Source organism: Anoplopoma fimbria, chromosome 17 (assembly GCF_027596085.1).
Source record: "Anoplopoma fimbria isolate UVic2021 breed Golden Eagle Sablefish chromosome 17, Afim_UVic_2022, whole genome shotgun sequence".
Classification (NCBI taxonomy): Eukaryota; Metazoa; Chordata; class Actinopteri; order Perciformes; family Anoplopomatidae; genus Anoplopoma; species Anoplopoma fimbria.
In genome coordinates, this window is record NC_072465.1 from 14,468,307 (window position 1) to 14,492,068 (window position 23,762).

Below are 23,762 nucleotides of genomic sequence, written 5' to 3' on the forward strand. Positions count from 1 at the left end.
CTGCTTTTGTCTGAATACTTCTCTCATTGCAGTCAGAATACAGTCACCGCGTTCTGCAGCTGTTGATGAGCCCACCTGACATTGCAAACAGAAGTTAAGATCATTCAGACCACACATTTTACATATTCAAATTTACAGAACTGTAACAGCATGTGTCCTGGTCCTCTTACAGGTTGGAAACTTGCACTCCTTCTGATCCTCTCTGCGAGAGCTGGAGCAGACAGAGGAGGTGGAGGAGGGGGAGGATGGGGAGGATGGGGAGGAGGAGGAGGAATCTGAGGAGGACTCTGATTTTGGTGTAGTGGGTCTGTGTACTGTGGTGTCTGCTGGGAGGTGGTGCTGCCTTTGATGGAGGGAACTGGTGGCAAAGGCCCTTTCTTCAGAGCAAGGGAGATGGACGCCGCTGTAGTTCTCGGCAATGTCTGAGATCCTAGGCCTGTCAGAAATGCAAAAGCACTGCCTCAAAAGATCCAGTATAACTTTTAAGTGTTTGCTTTTGAAGCATAAAAAAAATGAATACCAGGAGCATACACTGCACAACCTTTTTCAAGATAAAGTACCTCTGTTCCCAAGCTCTCTCTGCACAGCCTTTAGTCTGCCAAATTGGTTGGTGATGAAGTCACCAGCTTCAGCCATGTCCTTGTCTTTCAAGTCTTTCTCAGTGAATCTTGATTGAATCAACAGCCTCCTCATTGCAGCATCAGAATCCTTAAACTTCTCCAAGCAGATACATCAAGGGACTCATTTAGCATGTTGTTTCCAGACTAATTAAACTTTGAGGGTGTCAAGATATGTGATTTTGCTCATATAGGCCATTAGCATTTCACTGTATAATTTGACTTACTGAACTGGTGGTTGGTGAAAAGGGGAAATGTTGCTTTTTGTCCAAATAGTCAAGTAGCTTAATTCTGCAGGGGAAAAAAAGTAAACCATCACTTTAAACCTCTGCTCTGTTCAATCTTTTATGTCTATAGTGTTGGAACATTTTGTCACCCTAAATCAGATGGATCACTTGTCGACTTGTTTTCTTTCTCAGAATATGTTATTCCACTCATCATGGTCATCATTTCTGCGAAACACAAGATTTTGAATTAGAGGAAACAAGTTATTAAAAGGAAAGAGCAAACACACCTTTGAATCATGGGCATAAAATGAGTCATCGATTTGTTGTTATTCCAACCTTGGTTTCTTTGGACATCCTCCACTGCCAGATGAAATTCCTCTGCCTCAGTCTCTTTCGCAAAGTTGAGGCCTACCTGGTGGCCCTATGCAAACACAGTAAATCCACCTCAAACTGACTCATGCTAATTCTGTGATGAGCATGTTGCATACGCTGATACTTTAAAATAGGTTTGCTTACATCTGCAGGGAATGTATGAAAGAATGTACGAGTTGCAGTGTACTTGAATGGGATGTACAGCTCCTGCTCCCACAGTAACTTGGCACGCTGTGTTCAAGGAAAGATAAGGGAGGTATAAAGGGAAAGAAAGAAAGGAAAGGGGTTAAAAAATAATATTTTAGTAGTTACATGTGGTAAAGTACAGGCACTTAGCAAGACAATTGTTTGCAAATCAAAGGATGTCCCATATATGCAATGACACACAAAATTAAGCTAACATGTCACTTCATTAAGGAAAGTAGATGCTAATATAGTAGGTGGAGTAACTATAATCAGTTCTGAAGGTTCTCTTACCTTGACACAGTACAGACGCATAAAGTGGGTGTGAATGGACTTATCCTCAATGAGACACACAGCGCCACAACCCAAACAACTCCAGCCTGGACTCTCCCCCTGGTTCTCTTTGGCCACTAGTATCTGTGCTACTGTAGTTTTGATCAGCTGAAATACACCAGCAGTCATACAGATGGTAAAAAATGAAATACACTTCAGCCCTGTTCAAAAATATTGATTAATCAATGCTGTGGTGGTCAAAAATAATGACATTTTGCACATCCTATTACCAAAGCAGACTAAAAGGATTAAACTGTGTGGAGCTGTTTTAAAGCCTCTTCTCTGGTTGTGAAGACTTTCAAGTCCCCCCAAAAAATTCTTGATTAGGTTTATGGTTCAGTCAGTGTTTCAGAAAGTTTGGACATTACAGCCACAAAACTGCCTTCTTAATGTGTCAGAAGTTTTTTTGTTTTTTTAACCAACTCGTAATTTCTGACTCCTTGAGACACTCTGGTTTAGTTTCAGAGTGTTAGATAGCAGAGAGGCAGCTCCTCAGAGAGATTGTGACCTCTTTTTAGAGGCTGATGATGCTGGGAAATGATCCATTTATCTTCCCATAATATTACAGCCCTGACATAAACTAGGTTCACTCATTTAGGTCCTACCATCCCCATCGTCATCATCATCATCATCCATAGTACACAAAACCTGTTGGGTCACCAGATTAGAGTCTCATCTTTTCTCTATTAATGATACACTTTGACATCTAATGTTCACTCTTATGCTGATGACACACAGTAATACCTGTATATAAAACCAACCGCAATCTTTTCTTTCATGAATGACAATTTTTTACAACAACCCCTCTTTTTTCATTCTTTCTTTTCATTATTTACTTCTTTGCTTTATACAAGTGCTTTAAAAAGTGTCATTTTTAACATATTGCAGCACCTGCTCTTGTAACTCAACATGGTCGTCCCAGGCAATACAAACAGCAGATACTAACTGTAAACAAATCAGCCTTCATAGAAAGCCCATTCATCCACCAAGCTTCCTCTGATAAATGTCACTGATAACAAATAGGTAATACAATACCATCCACATATACTCAGCAGATGAAATATTACTTTTCAAATAATTTAGATTTCCAACACACAGTCGCTTTTTGTAAGCAACATTATTAGTACATTTCATTAATACTTAAAGTGGTAATTAATGGCAATGACAAGTATATAACAGTCTCAGAAAGACTTAATTTTGCCGAGCATTGTTTCAAATGTTTATAAATACAGAAAAACCCAGAGGTACATTCTTTTTACGTTGTATTTCAAGGATAGGAATTTAAAGTGACAGTAATGAACTGACCTTACACTGAGGTTCGAGCATAGTGAAGAGGATGCTTTTCTCACGGATGGTCAGGAGATCACTCTTTACATTACATCCAGCAAGTAGACTTGACGCCATCACAAAACCCTTGTTTTCACCTTTTACTCACCACTACAGTTACTACCTACTCGTCCTGTCATTTATTTCTGAACCCAGTGCATTCAGTCCTGACCGTAACTGGTTTAAATGGTTTTATTTCCATTGCAGCTGGTAATCATGCAAATTAATTTGACTTGGTGTACGTTGTGTATGCACTGTGGCTTTCCTTCTCTATCTGAACAACTCTACATACAGTCAATGTCAAGAGACATTTGTTGGTAATATGTATTCAAAATGTATATATAAGGTAGGCTTCAATCACACAGCCTATACTTCACACATCACTGTTCTGTCCCAGCGTGACACTCTGAAAGATAAACAACATAATCTACAACAAACCGGGAAAAATAACCAAATACATTAAGTTCAATTTTGAGGTACTTATACTTGACGTGAGTATTTGTATTTTATGCTACCTTATACTTCTACTTTGCTACATTTCAGAAGTAAACAGTATTTAAAGTATTTATAAATGCAATTATAAAAAGCTCCAGCCCCACCATCAAAAATTAAAATAGTGATTATATTCAATTTATTGTGAATGCTGTACAATAATACAATACTGACAGAAGTCATTTTTCTGCTTAATGAATACTATTTCCTTTGATACATCAATTTTTATATTTTGTTTATAGTATGTAGTTTATAGTATGTAGTTTTACTTAAGTAGAACTTTAACTGCAAGACAGTTACTTGAAAACTGTTCGTTTTAAAATTATTCTACCACTGGTTACATCTGCTCTGCACATGAAAAATGAACAGTGGGTGTTAGGCTCACGCAGGAGCTATTATGCCGCTATTTTCCTCAGTTTAGTCAACAATTTTCCATGAATGAACATGTTACCATACCCCAAAACTATTCCCCTAGAGGACTAATTAGTTGGATGAAATCCTGCCTAATAAATATATTTTATGACTTCCACATCCGGTGTTTCTTTGTTTACAGCAAGAAGAACCAATTTCTCACTCTGATGCAAACTCCCTGCACTCAACTTACTGTCTTATTTTCACCAGAAAGCAAAAATAACCAGAGAGGTTTTATCATTATTTGTGTCAAACAAACTGTGTCAAATATGGTTTTACTGTACACAAGTGAGACAATACAAATTAAAACATAAAAAATGTTTTTATTTTTTACGTTAAGAGTGGTAACAAAGACAATAAATGACATTAGTTAGACTATTGAGTGCAGTGATCCAATGAAGGAGAAAAGGTAGGTAAAATACAATCGTGATATGTTGGTGTGAAAACTGCTCCCTCTGGCTTCCATGGCTTTATACTACTTTTGTCCAATAATCATTTCCCCCTGCTCTTCAGAAAATGTAACTTCTCTGTTGCTATTATACACCTCATTTCCTCCACCATCGTCACTTCCTCTGTCAGCTCCTCCAGGAACAGGCCTCTTACGTCTCTTATTGAGCAGAGGGTTGTTTGACGTGTCCAGGTCTTTGATCTTAACCTGGTCGTAGTCGACACGCATTGTTGCCAGGGCGCTGGTCATTTCCTCCTGTTGGGAGACGAGACATTTTGTGCTGTAAATCTGGTGCTTTACTGACACCTTGTGGTCATATTCTGAAAATAAACAGATGCAAACAGAGTGTGTCCCACCTTCACATCGTCCCACAGCTCCTTGTCCTCTGTCAAAACACGAGAAGTGTGGAGGGGGGTTGGAGGGACCACCATTGATTGCTGCAGTATAAAAAATAACACAAAAATCTTTTGAATATAAGGTAGTAAATCATACAGGTCTATAGGCAAAGTGATAAAGTGATAATTTACACTAATCCAGGGGTGGTTCATGAACTGTCCGATGGTCATCCTCTCATTGGGGTCCGTCTTCAGTAATTGAATGATGAGCTGCTTTGCTACAAAACACAGTTAAACAATGTCAAGCATTTAGATCAATAAGTCTTTAGTGCAATATGGAGTTATAATGATCTTGTTTCTTTTGTGTTGACTGGAGATGTTGTGCAGGTTGTTCAGGTATTTTCAAACAAGTGATTGGGTCTGTGCAGCCTGCTACATTTAAACGGCAATAATTAATTTTTTTGCCACTTGGCGGCTGTGGAAAAAAGCTGTTAACACAACACTGACTTATTATTTTCATAACTTCTTATGGAACTCTTTTTTTGCAGCTGCTTACTTAAACATCTAGCTGATATGGAGCAACATTATCAATCGTTTGTAGTCGTGCTTTTGGTCTACTGATTCTACTGAGTCCTTCTCTTTTAGCTCTATTTTTGGTCTCTACCAACTCCTGAGAGAAATATGTGTCTCTTAAACTGCAAAATGTAGCACCATGTTCAGCAGCTAGTTGCTAATTTTGTCAGTCTTTCATTTGGTGTTGGTCAAGTAGTTTGCAGTAACCAGACTGAACAAAAAGAGGGAGGTTGCAGGTCATAAAACCAAAATAAGCAGTTTAAGTAAGGGATGATGAACAGCAAATGGACCCTGTAAGAAATGAATTAATTACACAAAATATTGATTTAGAAATTATTTTTTGTTTTAAACATTATTTTATTGTTCTGCAAAACATACTTGATATGATTTATTGCCTGCCATGTTTATTCTTGACTTTCTGCTGGTTTTCATAAAAAGTAAGAACCTCATTACATTTTTGAAATCTTTCATTTTATGCCCAAAGTCTGACCTTCCTCCGAAACGTCAGCCCACTCAGGGTTGGGGAACTCATACTGGCCCAACCTGATCCTCTGCTTCATGCCTGGAGAGATGGCCTGACCTGTGTTTGAGTAGAACGGCGGAAACCCACACAGGCTAGAAACAGAAAAAGAGACTATTTTACTTTGCCGTCTTCTTTAACTAAAATGCAGAGTAAAACATGAATGTACAATATACCAAAATAGTTCGAGTTGAATAGTTCAAGTTGCATCAGTTGCAGACGCACATGATACTCACAGAATGTACATGATTACGCCCAGAGACCACATGTCACATGATTTGTCATATTTCTCTGGCCCAAGCACTTCTGGGGCTGAATGGACAAATACATACAGAAAAAACAACGGAATGATGTGGAGAATGAGAGGCACACTCACACAAAAGCAGATAAAAATGCTGACACATATGGACAACATGTAAGTGAATGACATATGAAAAAGCTATCTCTATTATAGCACGTTTATAATACTGGCAGAAATGCAGTGCACAGCAGATGTCACTCAAACTCCTACTTCTGCTTAACAGTAAACACTCACCAACATAATATGGAGTGTAACAGGGAGTTTGGAGGGAGTTTTGCAGTGTCGTCTCCTTAGCAAAGCCAAAGTCAGTCAGCCTCAGTGAGGCGTTACACTCCTTGGTGGTATAGAGCAGGTTTTCAGGCTGTAAAGTGCATGGGAAAAATAATACAATTAGAAATCGAAAACAATGTATATAAGTTAGAAATTCTTTCTGACCGTAGCAGCAGCAGCACCTTCACATCCCTGTGAGCGATGTCCATGTGGTGGAGGTACTCTATGGCTGTGCCGATGTCATGCATTATCTCTGACGCCTCTGATGGACAGACATGACATAGATGTTACACGTACAGAACAAAGTGCAGAGATTCACACATCAAATCTGCTTAATGTGAACTCTAACTCACCTCTCTCTGTAAAAGCCTGGTCCCCTCTGGCCTGAATGCGATTGAACAGCTCCCCTCCCTCCATACTGTGACAAGATTGACATAGACATCAGAACTGGGGCAGCGAGGGGACTCTTGGCAACAAACCCCAGTTCTCGTCTGCGATTGTGGCTTGACAACAAAGCAAGTCATTGTGAGTCACAATTTACTGTTGAGATGAGTCCAGTCTTCTGAACCACTGGAGACCAAGGTGACTCAAGCAGTAAAGACGATTTAAAGTGAATATAACAAACTATTCAATTCATACTATAAAGTTTAACAAAAAAAAACCACATAATGTAAATTATGTATTTTTTTTGTTCATGACATTACAGATTTAAATGAGATTTTTTTCAATGTTTACCTTATGATGTAGCTGTGGATCAGAAATAATTTCCAAATGCCAATAAAATAGGTTTCGGTCAGGCCATGTTAACTCTTTGCATTAAAACATGTTATATGTGCTTGAATCAGAAGTGGATGGTGCTATATAACTGCAAATGTGAACACAGACCAGAACACAAAAGGATACTTTGGCATTCAGTCACTAAAGCCACTTTTACATGCGGCCAGAGACGCAAATGCATTAAATCTGTAGTTAACAATAGCACTACAACAAACAAAACAGTCTGTATCAGATTATTACCTCTTTGCCCCTCTGTTGCTCTGTATTGTCATGTCTCACTTTAGCTTTCACTTTCTATTTCGGTCTGAGTTTAATTATTTACAAGAAATGATTTAAAAGAAGGACAAAATAACAATGGACAGCAATGTGTAAAGACAGGAAAAAATATTTAAAAGGGCATATTTGTTATTGCTACAAAGAGTTATATAGCAAATATATATGCAGATTATGTAAGAAATAAAAATATAAAAAATATATATACATATTTTTAAGCCTGCAGGACTTTAAGGATGATGTAATTCCAAAAACAAGTTAGTTTAAGTTAGGCTCAATATGTTATCTAAGAGTACAAGCTGCGATGTGGAAGACGCCTCAGAGAGCAAAGAACAATCAGGATTTTTAAGTTGTTTTATCCATGATGCAAACAAAAATAATAATAAAAGTATGGGAGAGTGAAGATCTGTATTTTTTTAGTAGTGTTTAGCAGTGGCAATTACCCACAAAATCAAATGCAAGTGCAAAACTATATTCCAATCCCTAGTGGTCACTCAAGATGTATTTGATTTGCATTCTTGTGCCACATGTGTGCTAAAATCCAGCTCAGCTGGATCTAGATACAATCCAAACATTTCTGAACAGGGCATTGTAGTGGTTGTTCCATTATTCACATATAAGGCAGCTTTAGGTTGTCTGACTTCACAGAATCCGTTTCTGATGTGAACCTCTACCAAATTAGAGAAAAAAAACATAACATCTATTTGAGCTTTTCTGTAAAGGCCTAAATCAAGCAAACAATAATTAACGTAGTGCTGGTAATGCTCACCACTCCATTATGATGAGGAGACATTTCTTCCCCTTGTGCATGTTCTCATACAGGCTCAGTATTCGGACGATGTGGGGACCTCCGGAAACTCGCCAGTGCAGCTCAACCTCCCGTCTGGCTTTAGGAGTATCATACAGGATCTGCTCCACATAACAAAAACATGAATCAATGTAATGCCTCTCTTTCAAATGTGTCTAAAGGCATCTGGTTTTATGTTTGCAGATCACAGCCTCCGAGGTAGATAAGTCTCATTTATTTTCTAAAGAATTAGTTTGACATCTTTGCAAGAAATCAATGAACCCACACAGGGACAAACAAATGCTCTGTTGTGAAGACACTCACTGTTTACAGCACTGTTAGTGGCCACTATTAAAGCCATTAATATACATTTTCTGGAAAGAACATTAAGAGTGACGACTGTAAGAATGCATTTGGCGATGTGCACTATATTTAAAGACACAGTACTGCAGTTCTGGTATCACAGCCAGGGGAGGAGGATATCCTATTTTCCTAGACATGCAGACCCCCACCCAAATCCTTGAGTGCATTGCAATTCATTTTCAGCCCTACAGGAGGCAAGGGGTTGAAATATGAGTGTTTGACTTTCCTCTAAAGCCTATGCACAAATCACAGCTTTACCACTCACAGAACACAAGATTAGTTCCACAGATTTCCATTTCCTTGTAGCTTTTGGCTTGTGGTTTACCTCGAAAGATATTCCAAATAAAACATGCAAAAGGAACTCATGGAGCTGCTTTTCCTGTTTGTGTTTCACAAAGCGTGGCTGCAACCCTACAGCCAGCTGTTTTTTGACTTACCAGCACTGTACTCACAACTCATATTTCCCAAGTTGGTTTTTAAAAATCACTGCAAACATTTGATAAGCTATATACTTAATGTAACGTAGAGGAGTAATAAAATGTGTTAAATGTCAGATGATTATGTAAAGTATTAACAGGGCAGATCATTGTCCACACAACAACCGTAGAGCAGAGTGGAAAACTGTGTCAGAGCATCCCAGACAGCACCTCAGTGTCTGACAGAAACATCCACTGTCTGGGTAGCTCAGTGCAGATAATTGCTTCACCCATTCATGGTTGATTTCATATTTCATCTGCGTCACATCAGATAACTAATCCTACAAATTCAAAATCAAAATCATTGCTAGACATCAAACCTTACATTAGGTAAACATTCTGGACACATTTTCAGTATAAGACACCATTACATGGTGGAGATCGAATAAATGAATAATTGATGGCTGCTCTTTTAGTGACAGAAGCCTCCAGGGGACTACTCAGATCACACAGGGTTAAGAAGCAGAGCAACACACACACCTTGAGGGCACATTTCTCTCCCGTTTTCTTGCAATAACATTCCAGCACTTTTCCATTGATGCCCAGGCCAAGAACCTGAGCTGTGATTTTATAGTCATCTGTCACTGCATGCCTGCTGAACTCCAGTTTGGAGTAAGCAGGCGGCTGGAGGTCAGTGGAGCCGCTGCCCGAGCTGTTTCCCAGGCTGTTGGTGTCACTGTGGTGCGCCGTCCCGTGCTCCGCATTGACGGAATGTACCGTACCCTCCTCCTGGTTATGATACATTTTTATTTGTTAAAGCCAACAGTGATGCAGAGCCGATGTCTTCAATGTTTGCAGCCAAAAGTATCCGGTGTCATCCTAGTTCATTCGCGTACTTCCAGAGAACTCTCGTGCTGCCCGCACTACTTTGAACACTGTACGAACAAACTGAGGTATGAAATCTAGAAAACCTCCTTGTCACAAAAGAGGGCGGAGGTCTGAATCCACACCGTTATACCAGCATAGAGAAGTTCAAAAGATCCCAATAGATATCTGGATGTTATTTGTAGAGATACTACATCACATTAAATGAGAGTAAGATGAAAGAAAACAAGCTTTAAAAACCGGTGCTCCTGCCTGGTCCTCATCACGGTTGTCTGCGTCTTCTTCCTGCGGGGTTCACCAAGCTCTCCAATTCCCTTACGTCAGCGCGGAGCGTCCCAAATACATTTTCTTAAAGGAACAACCACGCGTAAAGACGCACGGCAGGGTAGCAGAGAGACAGAAAACACCCAAGGCTATAAACAGACGTTAATGTATTAAATATATGGCTGAAGTCAAGGGCTTCCCTAAGAGAATATTGTGTGTCCCCTTCATCTAGTTTTTGTAGAGTCACCCCCGATGAGGGGCAGTAGTGTCCTGAGTCCTATATAGATGTTGTATCACACAGATGGGACGTAAACTGTCAGTGAAGCCGGGGATGGCCCTATTATTGTTTGCCTTATATGGTTGGATATGCTCTTTTCTTCTGATCCATGTCTACTAATATGCTTATAGTCAAACCTTATTTGTATCTCATGTAATTAATTGACACAATTGCATTTCTAAGGACAACGTATGGTCACTCCTCTTTCACAGTTTTTAGCCAGGTTGACGAACAACATACGAAGTTTTGTGTGATTGTGTGAGTGATCTGTCTCTGGTTCCTTCATAGCAAGTTGCTTTTTTCAATTATTTTGTAGATTACCGATATACAAATGACTCATAAAGGCTTTATCATTAACACATACTTGTAGTTTAATTTTCAGCACAAAAAAACAAGGAATATTCAGCCAATTGAAACCTACTTTGTCTTTTCTTTGATTCATGGCAAACAATTTATGTAACAACATTGCCACTGATTCATTAACCAGTACTGACCGTCTAAAGTGTATGACTTTAAAAGCTGGATAAGGCCTGATTTAGACACTACTGAAGGGATTACAGTTTCAGGTTTCCTTGCTGTGTGGCTACATGTTGCTGGCTGTTTAAAACCTGCTCTAAAATGTTGGCTATCCCTGCAGGGCTCGGTCCAACACGCACTCATCCTGCACAGGAAAGGGCATGGTGACACGCAGCTGCCCATTCTCCTCCATGGTGTGCTGGATGGTCTCATAGGCGTTTGAGTTTCCAGACCAGCAGCGACGAGCCACCTGCAGCACACAAAAAACGGATTGAAGCCATTAGAGCACATTGTAAACATTAAGTGAGGCTGGAATCTATCATGCTGCTCTCCTTTCTAGACTCTCACCCCATTGGAGACGTCCCAGTTGAGCACCAGTCTGGCACGCTTTGCTGCCTCCTCTGAGCCATCCAATAACAATCCAAACCCTCCATTCATTACCTCGCCCCTGTAGGTTAGACAAGAGATAAAGGAATAAACACACTGACTTTGTGACAGGTTGATGATTCAAAAACGTTCACACACATTTCTGTTTACTGGATGACCAGCCAGCCTTACCATCCAACACCACCACCGTTGTGCAAGGCTACCCATGTGGCGCCCCTGAATGCATCGCCGACAAAGTTCTGTACCGCCATGTCTGTAAGGGGGAGACAATGTGAGCTCTGACTTACTAAAATGATTCCTGCAGTGTTAATGGTTTATAGGAATGAAGAGCGACAGGAAATGCATTTTTGTGTTGTATTTTTACATTTAGGGCAACTAGGAACAGAATCTGTGAGGACTGTAGTGCTTCTCCCTCATGTTTGATCATATGTCACAATGTTGGCAATGTTTCCACTTCCAAGTTGATTTTATTGCATCGTTGCCCACAGAACAATGCACGTTACAGTGTTTTTGTCCTATATAACGTTAGAGCCATTGGTTTCTAACACACCACATACCTGCACAGAAGGCAGATCCGTCATACACATTGGAGGTTTCTCTGAATGGGCTGTCTGTGCCACTAACATCATGATGGTCTCTGCTAATAACCACAGGAGCCTGAACAACAGAAATAACACGAGACATTGTTGAGACTCAGGTGAAAACTTGATATCATGGAGAATGCAGTAAACATGAAATGATCTTCATAGCAGGCAGTTTATCCTCTTACTGAAACTTGTCCATCAGCAATAGCCTTGTTGATTGCCAAAGCAATGCAGACTCTTCCTTTCTGGTCAGAGTAGAGGATTCTGGCTTGAGATCCCACAACCTAAACATAGAGAATAAACAGAGAAAATCCTGTTATTTGCAGTTGCATACCTTTACATTAGATTTTCATTGAATCAAGGCATTGGTTGCACAGAAAGTTACTCACCATTTTGTGTTTTCCAGCCTCTCGGATCCAGCGGATGTTATCATTGTACTGCTGTCTGATTTTATCAGTCACATTTGCACTAATTTCTTCCAGGACAGTTGCAGCGATATCATCCGTTTCAGCAAGATCTTTGGGGTCGCCAGATGTGCACACCCAGCGAAAGGGGCCAAAGCCCAGAGAGAAAATGTCCCTGCGGCAGAGGTGGAAGTAGAGTAATTAGAAACTATTAATAGGAAGAAGAAAAGGTCTGATCACAATAAAGAGGTCTGTCTTTTTCTAGACTTACACATTTTTTATACAGTTCTATTACATGATCAATGCTAGATTGAATAATTGGCTCACCCCATAATGTGTTGGACATAAGAAGGGTAACGAAATTCTGTTGCCCCTCCGCCAGGCTTTTCTACATCTGCTCCTATAAAAAAACAATAAACACAAGCCTCTTTATTGTACTGAATGATAATCATTATATATTCTGAGTTAGTATATGTAAGTGTTAGATTACTGACCAGCTCTCTGTGCCTCCAGGAGGAATGCGTTGCCATAATCCCAGAAGAACATACCAGCATCAGACAGCTTGTTGATGGCCTTAATGTGTCTGCAGAGGCTGTGATTGCATGTAAAACCCATTATTTCGACTCAATAGACCCAAATGTTGCAGAATAGTTTACCATAGAAAAGTCCATCACTGTGATTTATATTACCTTTCTTGGACCATTGTTAGGAAACATTTAGGATCAGTCGACATGAGCTGATTTGCCTGGTGGAAGCTGAGCTGGACTGGGTAGTAGCCTCCATTATATGGGTTGTGAAGGGAGGTCTGGTCTGAACCCAGATCCACCAGGAGCTCCCCTGTCCGCTCATACTCCAAAAGCAGCCGCTCCCTGGTTAGAAAGTAGGAAAAAGATGTCAAGAGTGTTTAACAAAAGGTAACTCATTCACTGCAGCTGCAGACCTGGCTCGTGTCAGGCAGCAGGAAGTTTTCACCTCTCACTTACCACAAGTCTACAATGTTGCCATGGAAACCAAGACTGAGGGGATACTTGGAGCTCTTGGCCTCTCTGAAAAACACAAATGCATGTAATGAGAAACATCTTACTGTCTCTTCTGTGCAGCATGCTAACATGATGTACACATAACAATAGACTGACCAGGTTGGTTTATTCAAGTATTGTACTTAGTGAAAACTGTGGATTCGTATACTATACCATAGTACTTATACACTTACACTACTCTTCTGCTTTTTAGGGGAAATATTGTACTTTTTACTCCACAACATTAATTTGAGAGACATAGTTACTTTTAAAATAAAGATTTTACATACCATAAATATGATAAGCTTATAAAACATGATACAGTTGTATAGATTAAACTACCCAACAGTAAATAAAGTAGTAAAAAATTGACAATTTGAAATTATTGAAATGAACAATAAAAGACAAGTTTGGCATTTTGGAAAATACACTAATTTGCTTTCTTTCAAGACAAAGCTTGATGCCCCTCTCATTTCTGTACTGTATACATGAAGCTGCTGCCAGCAGCTTGTTAAATTAGCTTAGCATGGAAGAGTAAAGGTGAGTATGCGGCAACATTTTTTTATAATAATTTGCAGACTAATATTACTTTTTCTCTTTGTTACCTGATGCGTTTAATGCAGTGCTCCATGCTGCTGGTGATCTCCATCAGCCAGCCCTGCTCAAATCTCTTTCTAAGAGGAGCCTCATCCACCTACAGAGAAAATCAAATTCACAGTCACTCTGACACACAGGACTTCCTTCCTTTTCGCTCAGTCAGCAGTGAGTGTTTGTGGGAAATGACTGGACACTAACTGACCTCTGCAATCACACCAATACAACCTGCAATGACGGCAGCTTTAGCCTGAGCTCCACTCATGCCCCCCAGGCCGGAGGTTATGAAGACGCGCCCCCTCAAGTCATCAGAGCCCAAGTACCTCCGACCGGCGTTCAGTACAGTCAGCTAAACAGAAAAACCTCAGGGAAGTGAATAAAAACCAGGAACAACAACATACAGGTAATGGGTTCAAGCAGTGGTTACCAACCTTTTTCTAACCTTTGTATTGCCCCTTTAAAGCTTTTAATTTAAATCATTATTAGTGGTCCAAAGTGGTGAAACTATCCAGTATTTCAGAATAATTAAAAACAAGTATAATTTTGTGAAAAAAAAATTCTTGTTACAGATTTGTGACACTAATCTTATAACCTCTTCAGGGGTCCAGACCCACAGCTTGGGAACCACTGATTAAAAGTATTTTTGAAATACTGGAGTGTTGTGTGCTCATCTTTTCCTAATCATTTCACAAACCATAGTGCCATGAACAATCCCTTGGGGTCCAATGTAGCAGTAGCTGCCTGCTGTCATTTGACCGTACCTGAATACAATAAACAAAAGAACAAAGATTACATCAAGACATCTGGACCCACATGAAGCTTAACTCAGCATAATTTTCTCCCTGAAAATCCCATTTAAACTTACATTGATACACCAAGGGCGAACATCTTTTCATATTGATTTTTAGATGAGTAATTTGGGATAACCTGGGGGATACAAAAACAAGAGAGAGTGTGTCAGTACACAGGGATGTATGTTGGATGAAAGTTTAATCAGATGTGTTTTTGGCAGTTACCATGCCGTTGGTGATGATGGCGCGAGGTGATGAAGGCAGGCTGGGGAACAGGCCCATGGGATGACCGCTGTACATGATCAGAGTTTGTTCCTCTGTCATCTCGCTCAGGTAATGCATAGCCAGGCAAAACTGCACCCAGACACACACAAGTCGTTAATATGTATCTATTTAGACTCTATTCATTGTTACTTAACACCAGCTAACTCAAGGCTCACCTGGGCCCAGTTACTAAACACCTGTCCATTCCCTCCGTAGGTGACGAGCTCCTGGGGGAACTGAAGGAAAAAAGAAAAATAAAGCCGTCATTTGGGATCATGAATTAAACAAAACACTTCCCACACTTTGCTACTTAATACAAGCTGTGTTAGAGGCTCACCTGAGCGACTGCTGGGTCCAGGTTGTTCATGATCATGAGCATTATGGCGGCAGCTTGACGTGTGCGGCACGGGTACTGATCGATGGGGTAAGCTCTGAGGAGACAGAGGGAATCTCCCATCACAAAACTGGACAATACCATCTACAAGCAAGACTAACTGTTTCTGAAGTTGAGGATGACACATTGATTTCCTGTTACTTCTGGCGAAGGTGTGTTACTGTTTTGTTTTGTGGTACACACATAAAAGGTTTATCTAAAGTCATAAGGTCAACAGAAGTCTAGGTGCCGGTTATACAGCAATGTCTATCTAAAGTTAGCTAACATTAACCTCCTGGTTAGACCCGACCAGTAAGTCTGTAGCAGCAAACCATTGTGTAAAAGCAAAAGGTTTGGCGAAAATCTTACACAGCAGGATGGTCATTTATAGCCCTACTGACCGATATATAAGCAGTGAAAAGACACTTCACGATCTACGTTCTAGCTTTGTTGTATCAATTGTTTTTATTTTCATTTAGCACAATATTAAACTCATATTTCATTGTCAATCAATACTGTTACCTTCATTTCCGATAATAAAGTTAATGGATCACCTGTTAAATATTCTTCCTCAGCACATATTTTTGTCTTAAAAAACTAGATCAAAGATTTTGTTCAATAAATTTATGTCAAAGGTACAAAAAAAAAAATGAATACGAGAAAATACATTATTTTCACACTTGGATATCGAATATTGCCTCATGGTCAGGTTGCCTCACCTCATGCGTAATGCTGGGCAGAAGCGGTACATGTAGATGTGTCCATACTGCCTCAGCTCTTGAGCAAATTCAGGAGCAAGTGTTGCGTGGGTGGACGGAGGGAAATAACGCAATGCATTTCTCAGCGCCAACTAGATGGAAGAGACATTTACACTGAATTAGTATATAAACACTGCACACTGCACATCAATGTTTCGATACAGTCAGATTGATGAGCAGATCCTTTACACGTGTAACAGGCAGAGCGCTCACTGTGTCTCTTTTAATTATTGACTGAAGCCTTTGCTCTGAGTTTGGGCAATCAGTTGAGGACCTTAGAGAATAATCAATTTTTTGGGGCAGTCTGTGACACAACACTGATGATGTAATAAGTCAGAGTACACAGCAAGGCATACAAATAAATTGTGCTTCCACACAGATACATTTATAGTAAAGCAAATGATAGTGAGCTAAAAACCTCCTTTAGCTTACTCTCACATTGCTTCATGATGTTTAAAGGTAGTCTATTTGTTAGAGTTGTAGTTGTTTGACAGGAGCCAAGCTGGTCCCAGAACAGTGTTTTCCATACCATTAGAGATGAAATCTTCACTTTAGAGTTTTATTCACAGAAAGTATTTTTAACTTGTTATATACGGAAAAGCACAGTAGTACCTCTTCATTATTCCTGTGTTTCATTTAAGTGTGCATTAAATGGCATGTAGCCATTATTTATCAAATTAGCTTCACCTGTATTGAAGGGTTATACATGTCATAAAATGTACTCGGACTACTGATTAAAATACAAATTATTAAGTGACAAAGGTTGATAACATTTCTCACCCTCTCCTCCTCGGCTGTAAGGTTTGGGGTCCGCATAGGTGCATGTGGCATATTGGGGTCTCTCCCCCGATTCAGAGGCAAAGGATCCAGCTGTAAACCACTGCATATCTCCTTTAAGGAAGACATCCTGTTTGAGATTTTCTGTCAGACACTTGAGCAAAAACCTGAACAGAGTTCACGCTGGAGATTGAAGGCAGCTCTCACCCTCACTGAAAACCGTCCACTATGGAGACTGGGACGGTGTACTTGTGAAGATTTCAGGGCGATGTCTCATTGGCTTTCCGGCCCTCTTTGCCCTTTGCAATCCACCAATGGTGCGGCACGGACAAAAAAACAGTTTGGTAATTATTGATCCCTGAGGGAGTTTAAAGTGGCACATGCTTCAGTGGACAAACACTGTCACTGACCTCTGACCCCTGATGCTTGAGTTCGTTTCAGAACCTTTGGACGGATCAACAACTGTTATGTATAATTATGTTTTTCCCAAAGATACATCCATCTTTTACCGATCAAGTCTCATATGAAAAAATGCACATTTACAGCTAACTAATATCATACTTTTGATGGGGTCCAGTGGGTGCATGTGTAGCCTAATAATATTATAAAGACAATGTGAAATGCATTCTAGAAAATTGTCCTCAGTAAGTATAATAGCTAGCGTCCTAATTCTCACTTTTCTCAACTTTTCAGCAAGCTAACATGGTCAATATTTTGCACCTGGGATGGCAGAAAGTACAAACTAAGTAACAGTGGTTCATTATATTAACTTAATTCATTAATGCACTAAACCTCTGAAATACCTGATCTTTGGAAATTCAAGTCACTGGTAGAGAGCAAACAATGCATTTAGAGATGCTTTGGGGTATTTTCTTGATTCTGAATTAATTAAGTGAAACCATATTTCAAAGGAAGTAACGATGTTAAAGCAAAGAGTTTCTTGTGTATTTTGTTTATGGACAACTCAAAGTTACCCTCTGCTATAGCTGCATGAGTTTAAACATTTGGTCTTCAGAAATATATCATTATTGCAACGTCAGATACTTTTTTATTATAAAACTTTCAACAATATTCACTTTAATCAGTCCTGTGTTAGACACAATTGGTTTAGTTAAGTTTAGCTGAGGTAAAAGTTTTAGGTCTGGTTATAGATTAGCAGAAGGAATGCAGTCCTATCTGACAGGTGGCCACTGTGGAAACACACCACTAAACACTACACAGTAGAGATGAAAGGTAGTCTTCAGTACATTCTTCACTCCTCTGTGAATTTAGCAATATTATCAGTAACATTACTAATATAAACTTTGAGTCAAAGTCTAACATGAATATACTTTGACATAATGTGCATGTAAAATGCACATTGCAAGAAAATAGCACAGATAAGAGAATGGAAATAAAAAGGGTATGAGCATAAAACATGTTTTTACTATTATTTTACAAATTCAGAGTAAGGTTTAATCACAATATGGGCACTAAAACATCTTACCGTGAGACAAAGGAAAAAAATAAAAATACACTGAGATGTTAAGTGTATAATAACCATGGTCTTCCAGGCTCTAGATGAATTACAGATTCTTTAATCTTGTTTTGCCCACTTGAATCTAAACATTAAATATATTTTCTTCATTGATAGCATTGTATTAGTTTTAGAAAATGATAAGCCAGTCTTAAATAAAAAATAAATAGAATTAATGTTAAATTGGAATTGATCGTCATGTTTTTCGTCTGCTGAAGCACATATATCTACTCTGTTCCCCTCTGAGGAAAAACATCACAAACCAAAAGGTGTGTATGTGTGTAAATATAAAAAGTGGACTGCTAATGTCAGTTTGCAGCCTAGCTGGACAGCTGCAGCTCATTAAACAGCACGTAAACTTACCTACAAATATCCCTTTGGTCAGTTCAGATGCTGGTGTGGACTTCACTCTTCAATGCTAGCAGCACACTGTCGGCAAATGGTTTGAAATTACAGTGCAGGTTTGCTACCAACCGCAAAAAAACAACACTAGTTTTGTTTGTGACTATGGACAGATTTTATGACCAGGATAGTGTTGCAACCGTGCAAGATTCAGTCAAGAAACTTTATAGATGTGTAGTTGATCAAAGGCCCAATCCCAATGTCCACCCAAGGCCTTAAACCCTGAACCCTCAGGGACTTAACTGACGTCACCTGGTAAATGGATGAGTGTGAGAGGCTGCAAGGGCTTGAAATGGTGTAAATACAAATGGGAAAGCACTCTGCGGCAACATATCAAATTACCTTGACAACGGCAAAACATGTTATGTACAACTGTGGGGATTTATTTTACATCTTTCACTGCCTGATTCGAATGTCCTACAGGCTCCTGCCTTGCGAGATGAGAGGATATTTTCAAATGATCCATTATGTTTCCGTGTTAATTTAATATGCCAGGCTGAACAGTCATGTGCCTTCCTCTTGTTTAAAAAAAAATTTCCGCCTGCGTGCTTCCCCTGCAGAAATGCTGACTTATGGAAAGTGTGAATGAAGGGCTAAAAATGTCTTCAAGTGAGCCCTCAAACACACGAAGATTAGATAGCGGGACAGTCCTAACCCTTTGCATGAAAGAGCATCAAAGTCTGTGAATCTGTGTGTGATGACATTGGAATTGGGCCAAAATCACATTCAAGTTTAAAGATGGGCCTGGTCCGATCAAGTTTACTCCCCTGGCCCGATTTGGCGTCCAGGCTGGTGTGATCCCATCATAAGATGGTCTCTAGTTCACTTTGTTTCCCCTGCTGGCTAACTAAGCCTGCAATCTGCTGTGAATCAAACACAGACACAAACAAACCCATTCAGCCACTGAGAGTAAAATGAGCATTTCTACTATTTCCCTGAATTTTTTTCTTCCTTTCTATGAGAAAAAACTATTGACAGTAAATGTGAAACAAAAGGTTGATGTTATTTTTGACTAACTGTGATTTCAGTTGGACTTTAAAAAAGGGGCTAAATTCCAAAATTTAGAGCACTAATATTGCAACAAACAACTATTTGCAATGTAAAGACATAGAGCAGTAATGTCAACCTGAACAGAGAATTAAGTCACTCTCACTGTTCATGCTGTTAGCTGCTCACCGCCGGCTCAGCCATTGCCGTGTTGAGAGCTGTCTGAAGGCTATCCATCTATCATAATTATGCTCTGAATTTGGAATTTAGCACCTTTATAGCTTTGTGGCTCACACTGCCATCGAGGCTCATCATTAGCTTTCCACTGAGCCCTCTGTGTTGGGTTGTGTAGTATCAGAGTCTTGCTTGGTGGCAGATGTTGAGTCTGCACCTGACGGTTCTGCAGATGCAGAATCTTGTGAGGTCTGCTTTGTTTCTGATGATCGTTCTTGTTCTTGCACCTTCTCATCTTCTTGTGGATAGAGCTCCGGGTAACGCTGCATACACTCCTGCATGGCACTGAACTGCTCCAGGCAATCAGAACCCTTCACCTCCTCCTTACTGTAGTGGAAACAGGAGAAAGCATCCTTGAATTCTGTCCCACAGGGTCCACTGGCCATCCCACCCAGACAGGGGCAGTTCCAGTTTATCTCCCCAGTGGGAAGAATCAGACCTAGAATGAAAGAGGAGTTTAAATTAATAAACAGATTGTAATTTTGCCTTTTTCAAACTAAACCTGAGCTACAAATAAGCCTGACAACAGGGTCCTCTTGGTAGTTCTATTGTTCCTCACCTCCTTCCTCATATGGGTCATTAGGATCCTCCTCTACGAGCTCTGCAATGCTGGGTGTTGCATGATCCTCTTTGGTGACAAAGATAATTCGGTCTTTACCTGTTGTGAAAAATGTGGAAGGACAACACAAACAAACTGTTAGTGATCAGAACTGCGGCACCAAATCCATACCAAAGGCTGGCTAAATGACATCTACTACCTCAATGTAATTTAAGATTCTCAGATTAACAAAGTAAAACACAGGTTCAACTGTTGCATCACCATTTTAACAGTGTACTGCACGTTCCTAACTGGAGCCAGACAGGTAAATATGAATCTGTAAAACAGGCTTTACATCACTGGTGTACATCTCTTCACTGCACCTTGGGGCATGGTATGGTGTTTAATGCTGAAATCAGTGAACCCATTAGTCAATTAGAATCCAGAAGAAATCGGCTGTTCCCACCTTCTATAATGTGAGGATTTGCTGCTTTTCTGCTGTTTTAAATAATTGGACAGAACAAGCGATTTGATTGACCTTTTTGGTTCTGGAAAACTGTGGTGGGCTTTTAACACTATTTTCTGCCTCTTTTTCTGACATTTACAGACCAAGCAATATATCAAAAATATACATAACAGATCAATAGGTTGTGGTAACAATCATGGCACAACACAAAATAAGACCTACAACATGAGAATTGAAGGAAAAGGCAACATGAAAATGTTTTGCCTGTGATTGTGGCCTAGTGATATGACCAGTTCAGTGGTGAAAGAAGCATGAGAGATCCTTTACATAACTATAATTATCAGCGCAACAATGTAAAATGTCCCCTTTGACTGTTATATTATTACATGTGATCATCTTATTAGCTTGTCAATTCTGATGCATCAAAGCCAGTTTAAACTTCTTATTATAACGTTTGGTATTTTAATCCAGTTGTTCACAACTTTGGGGTTGGGCGACCTGGACATGACAAGGAGCCCCAAATAAACACAGCTGTCTTTGTTAGGGGTCACCAGCCTAAAAAAAAAGATTCCATGTATTTTGTATGCGTATCATATGTGGCTTGTGTAATATATTTACCTACAAAGTAGTATCTATAGTTGTCAGATACATATAATGTAAGAAGTACATTATAGCAGTAATAAAGCAGCATGCACCTCACAATTGTACTGTAATGGAGTACTTGAGCAAATGTGCTGAATTGCTTCCACCTCTGGACCAGATGTCCACCGACACCACGACAGTCAACATGTTTTAACAATGAAAACCGTGACGTGTCGTGATGACAAGGACAACATGTAAGGGACGGACTCAAGGTGACTATGAACACATCTCAGTGAGTCATTGTCAGAAACAGTCCTGTTCACTCACAATGTGTCAGGTACATATATTAAGACCTGGATCTCATCGTGACAAAAGGCTTGTAAAACACCAACATTATTCTCTTATTCAGACTACAATCAACTCCAGGGTTAGCTTTCCAGATCAGCTAGCCGGCTAGCACAGCATGGTTACCTTCATCTCTGACCGAGCTCATGTCTTCACGCAGGGACGGAATAAATTCCTCTATTTTAAATGAACAGTAACAGCTCCGAGGATTACGACTCTTACTGACACGCAGCACAACACATGAAGATGGCAAATGTTTGAGTCCAGCATCAGCTAGCTTGTTTCATAACTATCCTCTTCTTGAGCGTGGAGTCTTCTTCTTCGCCTGTTCTATTTCCGGTAGCGCAGACGCTCTGTGGCGCATTGCTGCCCCCAACAGGTCGTAACGTGACATGCTAATTCAACAAAATGATTCAGATAAAATAAGAAGAAATAAGATAATCCTTTATTATTCCCGCAGCGGGGAAATTTACAGGATTGCAGCAGCATAAGTTATAGTGCAAACAAGAGACATAGTAAAAGAAAAACAAGATAAAAAAACAAGTATTATAAATAAGTAATAAAAACAGTAAAGAATCCGCAATAACTGAAATATTATATATACAAACAGAAAGCTATTATAACTATAATTGCACAATGTATTTGTATTGCACAGGTTTTTAGTGTCATGTGTCATGTGGTCTACTGGGAGCAGAGCTGGTTGTGCAACCTGACAGCTGCAGGAAGGAAGGACCTGCGGTACCTCTCCTTCACACACCGGGGGTGAAGCAGCCGGTGGCTGAAGGAGCTGTACAGAGCTGCCAGGGTGTCCTGCATGGGGTGAGAGGTGTTGTTCATCAGGGATGATAGCTTGGCCATCATCCTCCTGTCTCCCACCACCTCCACCGTATCCAGTGGACACCCCAGCACACTGCTGGCCTTCCTGACAAGCTTGTTGAGTTTCTTCTTGTCAGCTGTCGAGATGCTGCTGCTCCAACAGACCACTGCATAAAAAATGGCTGATGCCACCGCAGAGTCGAAAAAGGTCCTCAGGAGTGCTCCCTGCACTCCAAAGGACCTCAGTCTCCTCAGCAGATACAGTCTGCTCTGACCCTTTTTATAAAGTGCATTTGTATGATTAGTCCAGTCCAGTTTATTGTTCAAGTGAACACCGAGGTACTTGGATTTTCTCACAAGCAAGTTTTTCTCCCGTAACTTTTTGATAAGATTGTTTTTTATTCTTTCTCTATGAAAATACAATATAGCACCCTTATGACAAGAAATGACAACCAATTTCTGTGATATCTATAAGGACATTTGTCCTCCTTCCTATTAGCTACAGTTTATGTATTTGTTTTCATGTGCACTACTCTGACACTTGAACATGTACACTTTAATAAACCGAATTACTTACAATAACGCTGCAACAAATACTACCTGTTCGGTTCTTATATATATATTTTGTATAATTAATTACATGTTTTCATTTTAGAACTGGGATATTGGGTTAAAAGTAATGTTGCCATAATAACATTTATCTTTATACATCTTATTAGGATATTTACCAAAAATCAATCACTTAGTTGGATAAACTAATTTTGTTCAGTCAAATGGCTCTTTGGTGATTTACTCATATACAATTCTAATACTGTAGATCACAGTATATGTAATAAACAATTAACCAGCTCTAATGGTAGCTACGTTATGTCTTCCTACAAAACACACTTCAATGTAGGTGTAAGTAGATAGAAGTGTTTATTACTATTTTAGTCAAAACTATAATTCCTCCTGTGGGC

The 23,762-nt window shown here is 39.7% G+C and overlaps 3 protein-coding genes across 3 annotated transcripts; all 3 read right to left on the reverse strand.

Annotated features, from left to right (window-relative positions):
• Positions 1 to 4,279: 4,279 nt before the first annotated feature.
• Positions 4,280 to 10,181, reverse strand: LOC129105830 (MAP kinase-activated protein kinase 2-like). The gene is made up of 10 exons (XM_054617037.1): positions 9,565 to 10,181; positions 8,228 to 8,367; positions 6,762 to 6,826; positions 6,591 to 6,670; positions 6,373 to 6,499; positions 6,074 to 6,149; positions 5,808 to 5,932; positions 4,937 to 5,022; positions 4,766 to 4,846; positions 4,280 to 4,664 (listed from the first exon to the last, which is right to left on the reverse strand). The coding sequence occupies exons 1-10, from the start codon at positions 9,826 to 9,828 to the stop codon at positions 4,437 to 4,439; spliced, it is 1,272 nt and encodes a 423-aa protein (XP_054473012.1). The 5' UTR covers positions 9,829 to 10,181; the 3' UTR covers positions 4,280 to 4,436.
• A 615-nt stretch (positions 10,182 to 10,796) lies between these two features.
• uroc1 (urocanate hydratase 1) lies at positions 10,797 to 17,148 on the reverse strand. Its single transcript, XM_054617020.1, has 19 exons — positions 16,921 to 17,148; positions 16,102 to 16,232; positions 15,347 to 15,440; positions 15,186 to 15,245; positions 14,971 to 15,099; positions 14,820 to 14,881; positions 14,649 to 14,715; positions 14,160 to 14,303; positions 13,966 to 14,054; positions 13,325 to 13,387; positions 13,031 to 13,210; positions 12,836 to 12,933; positions 12,669 to 12,741; positions 12,327 to 12,516; positions 12,123 to 12,221; positions 11,911 to 12,010; positions 11,525 to 11,606; positions 11,315 to 11,414; positions 10,797 to 11,216 (listed from the first exon to the last, which is right to left on the reverse strand). The coding sequence occupies exons 1-19, from the start codon at positions 17,044 to 17,046 to the stop codon at positions 11,076 to 11,078; spliced, it is 2,028 nt and encodes a 675-aa protein (XP_054472995.1). The 5' UTR covers positions 17,047 to 17,148; the 3' UTR covers positions 10,797 to 11,075.
• An 851-nt stretch (positions 17,149 to 17,999) lies between these two features.
• On the reverse strand, positions 18,000 to 22,307 carry chchd4b (coiled-coil-helix-coiled-coil-helix domain containing 4b). The gene is made up of 3 exons (XM_054617205.1): positions 22,114 to 22,307; positions 20,616 to 20,714; positions 18,000 to 20,495 (listed from the first exon to the last, which is right to left on the reverse strand). The coding sequence occupies exons 1-3, from the start codon at positions 22,133 to 22,135 to the stop codon at positions 20,137 to 20,139; spliced, it is 480 nt and encodes a 159-aa protein (XP_054473180.1). The 5' UTR covers positions 22,136 to 22,307; the 3' UTR covers positions 18,000 to 20,136.
• Between the last annotated feature and the right edge of the window lie 1,455 nt (positions 22,308 to 23,762).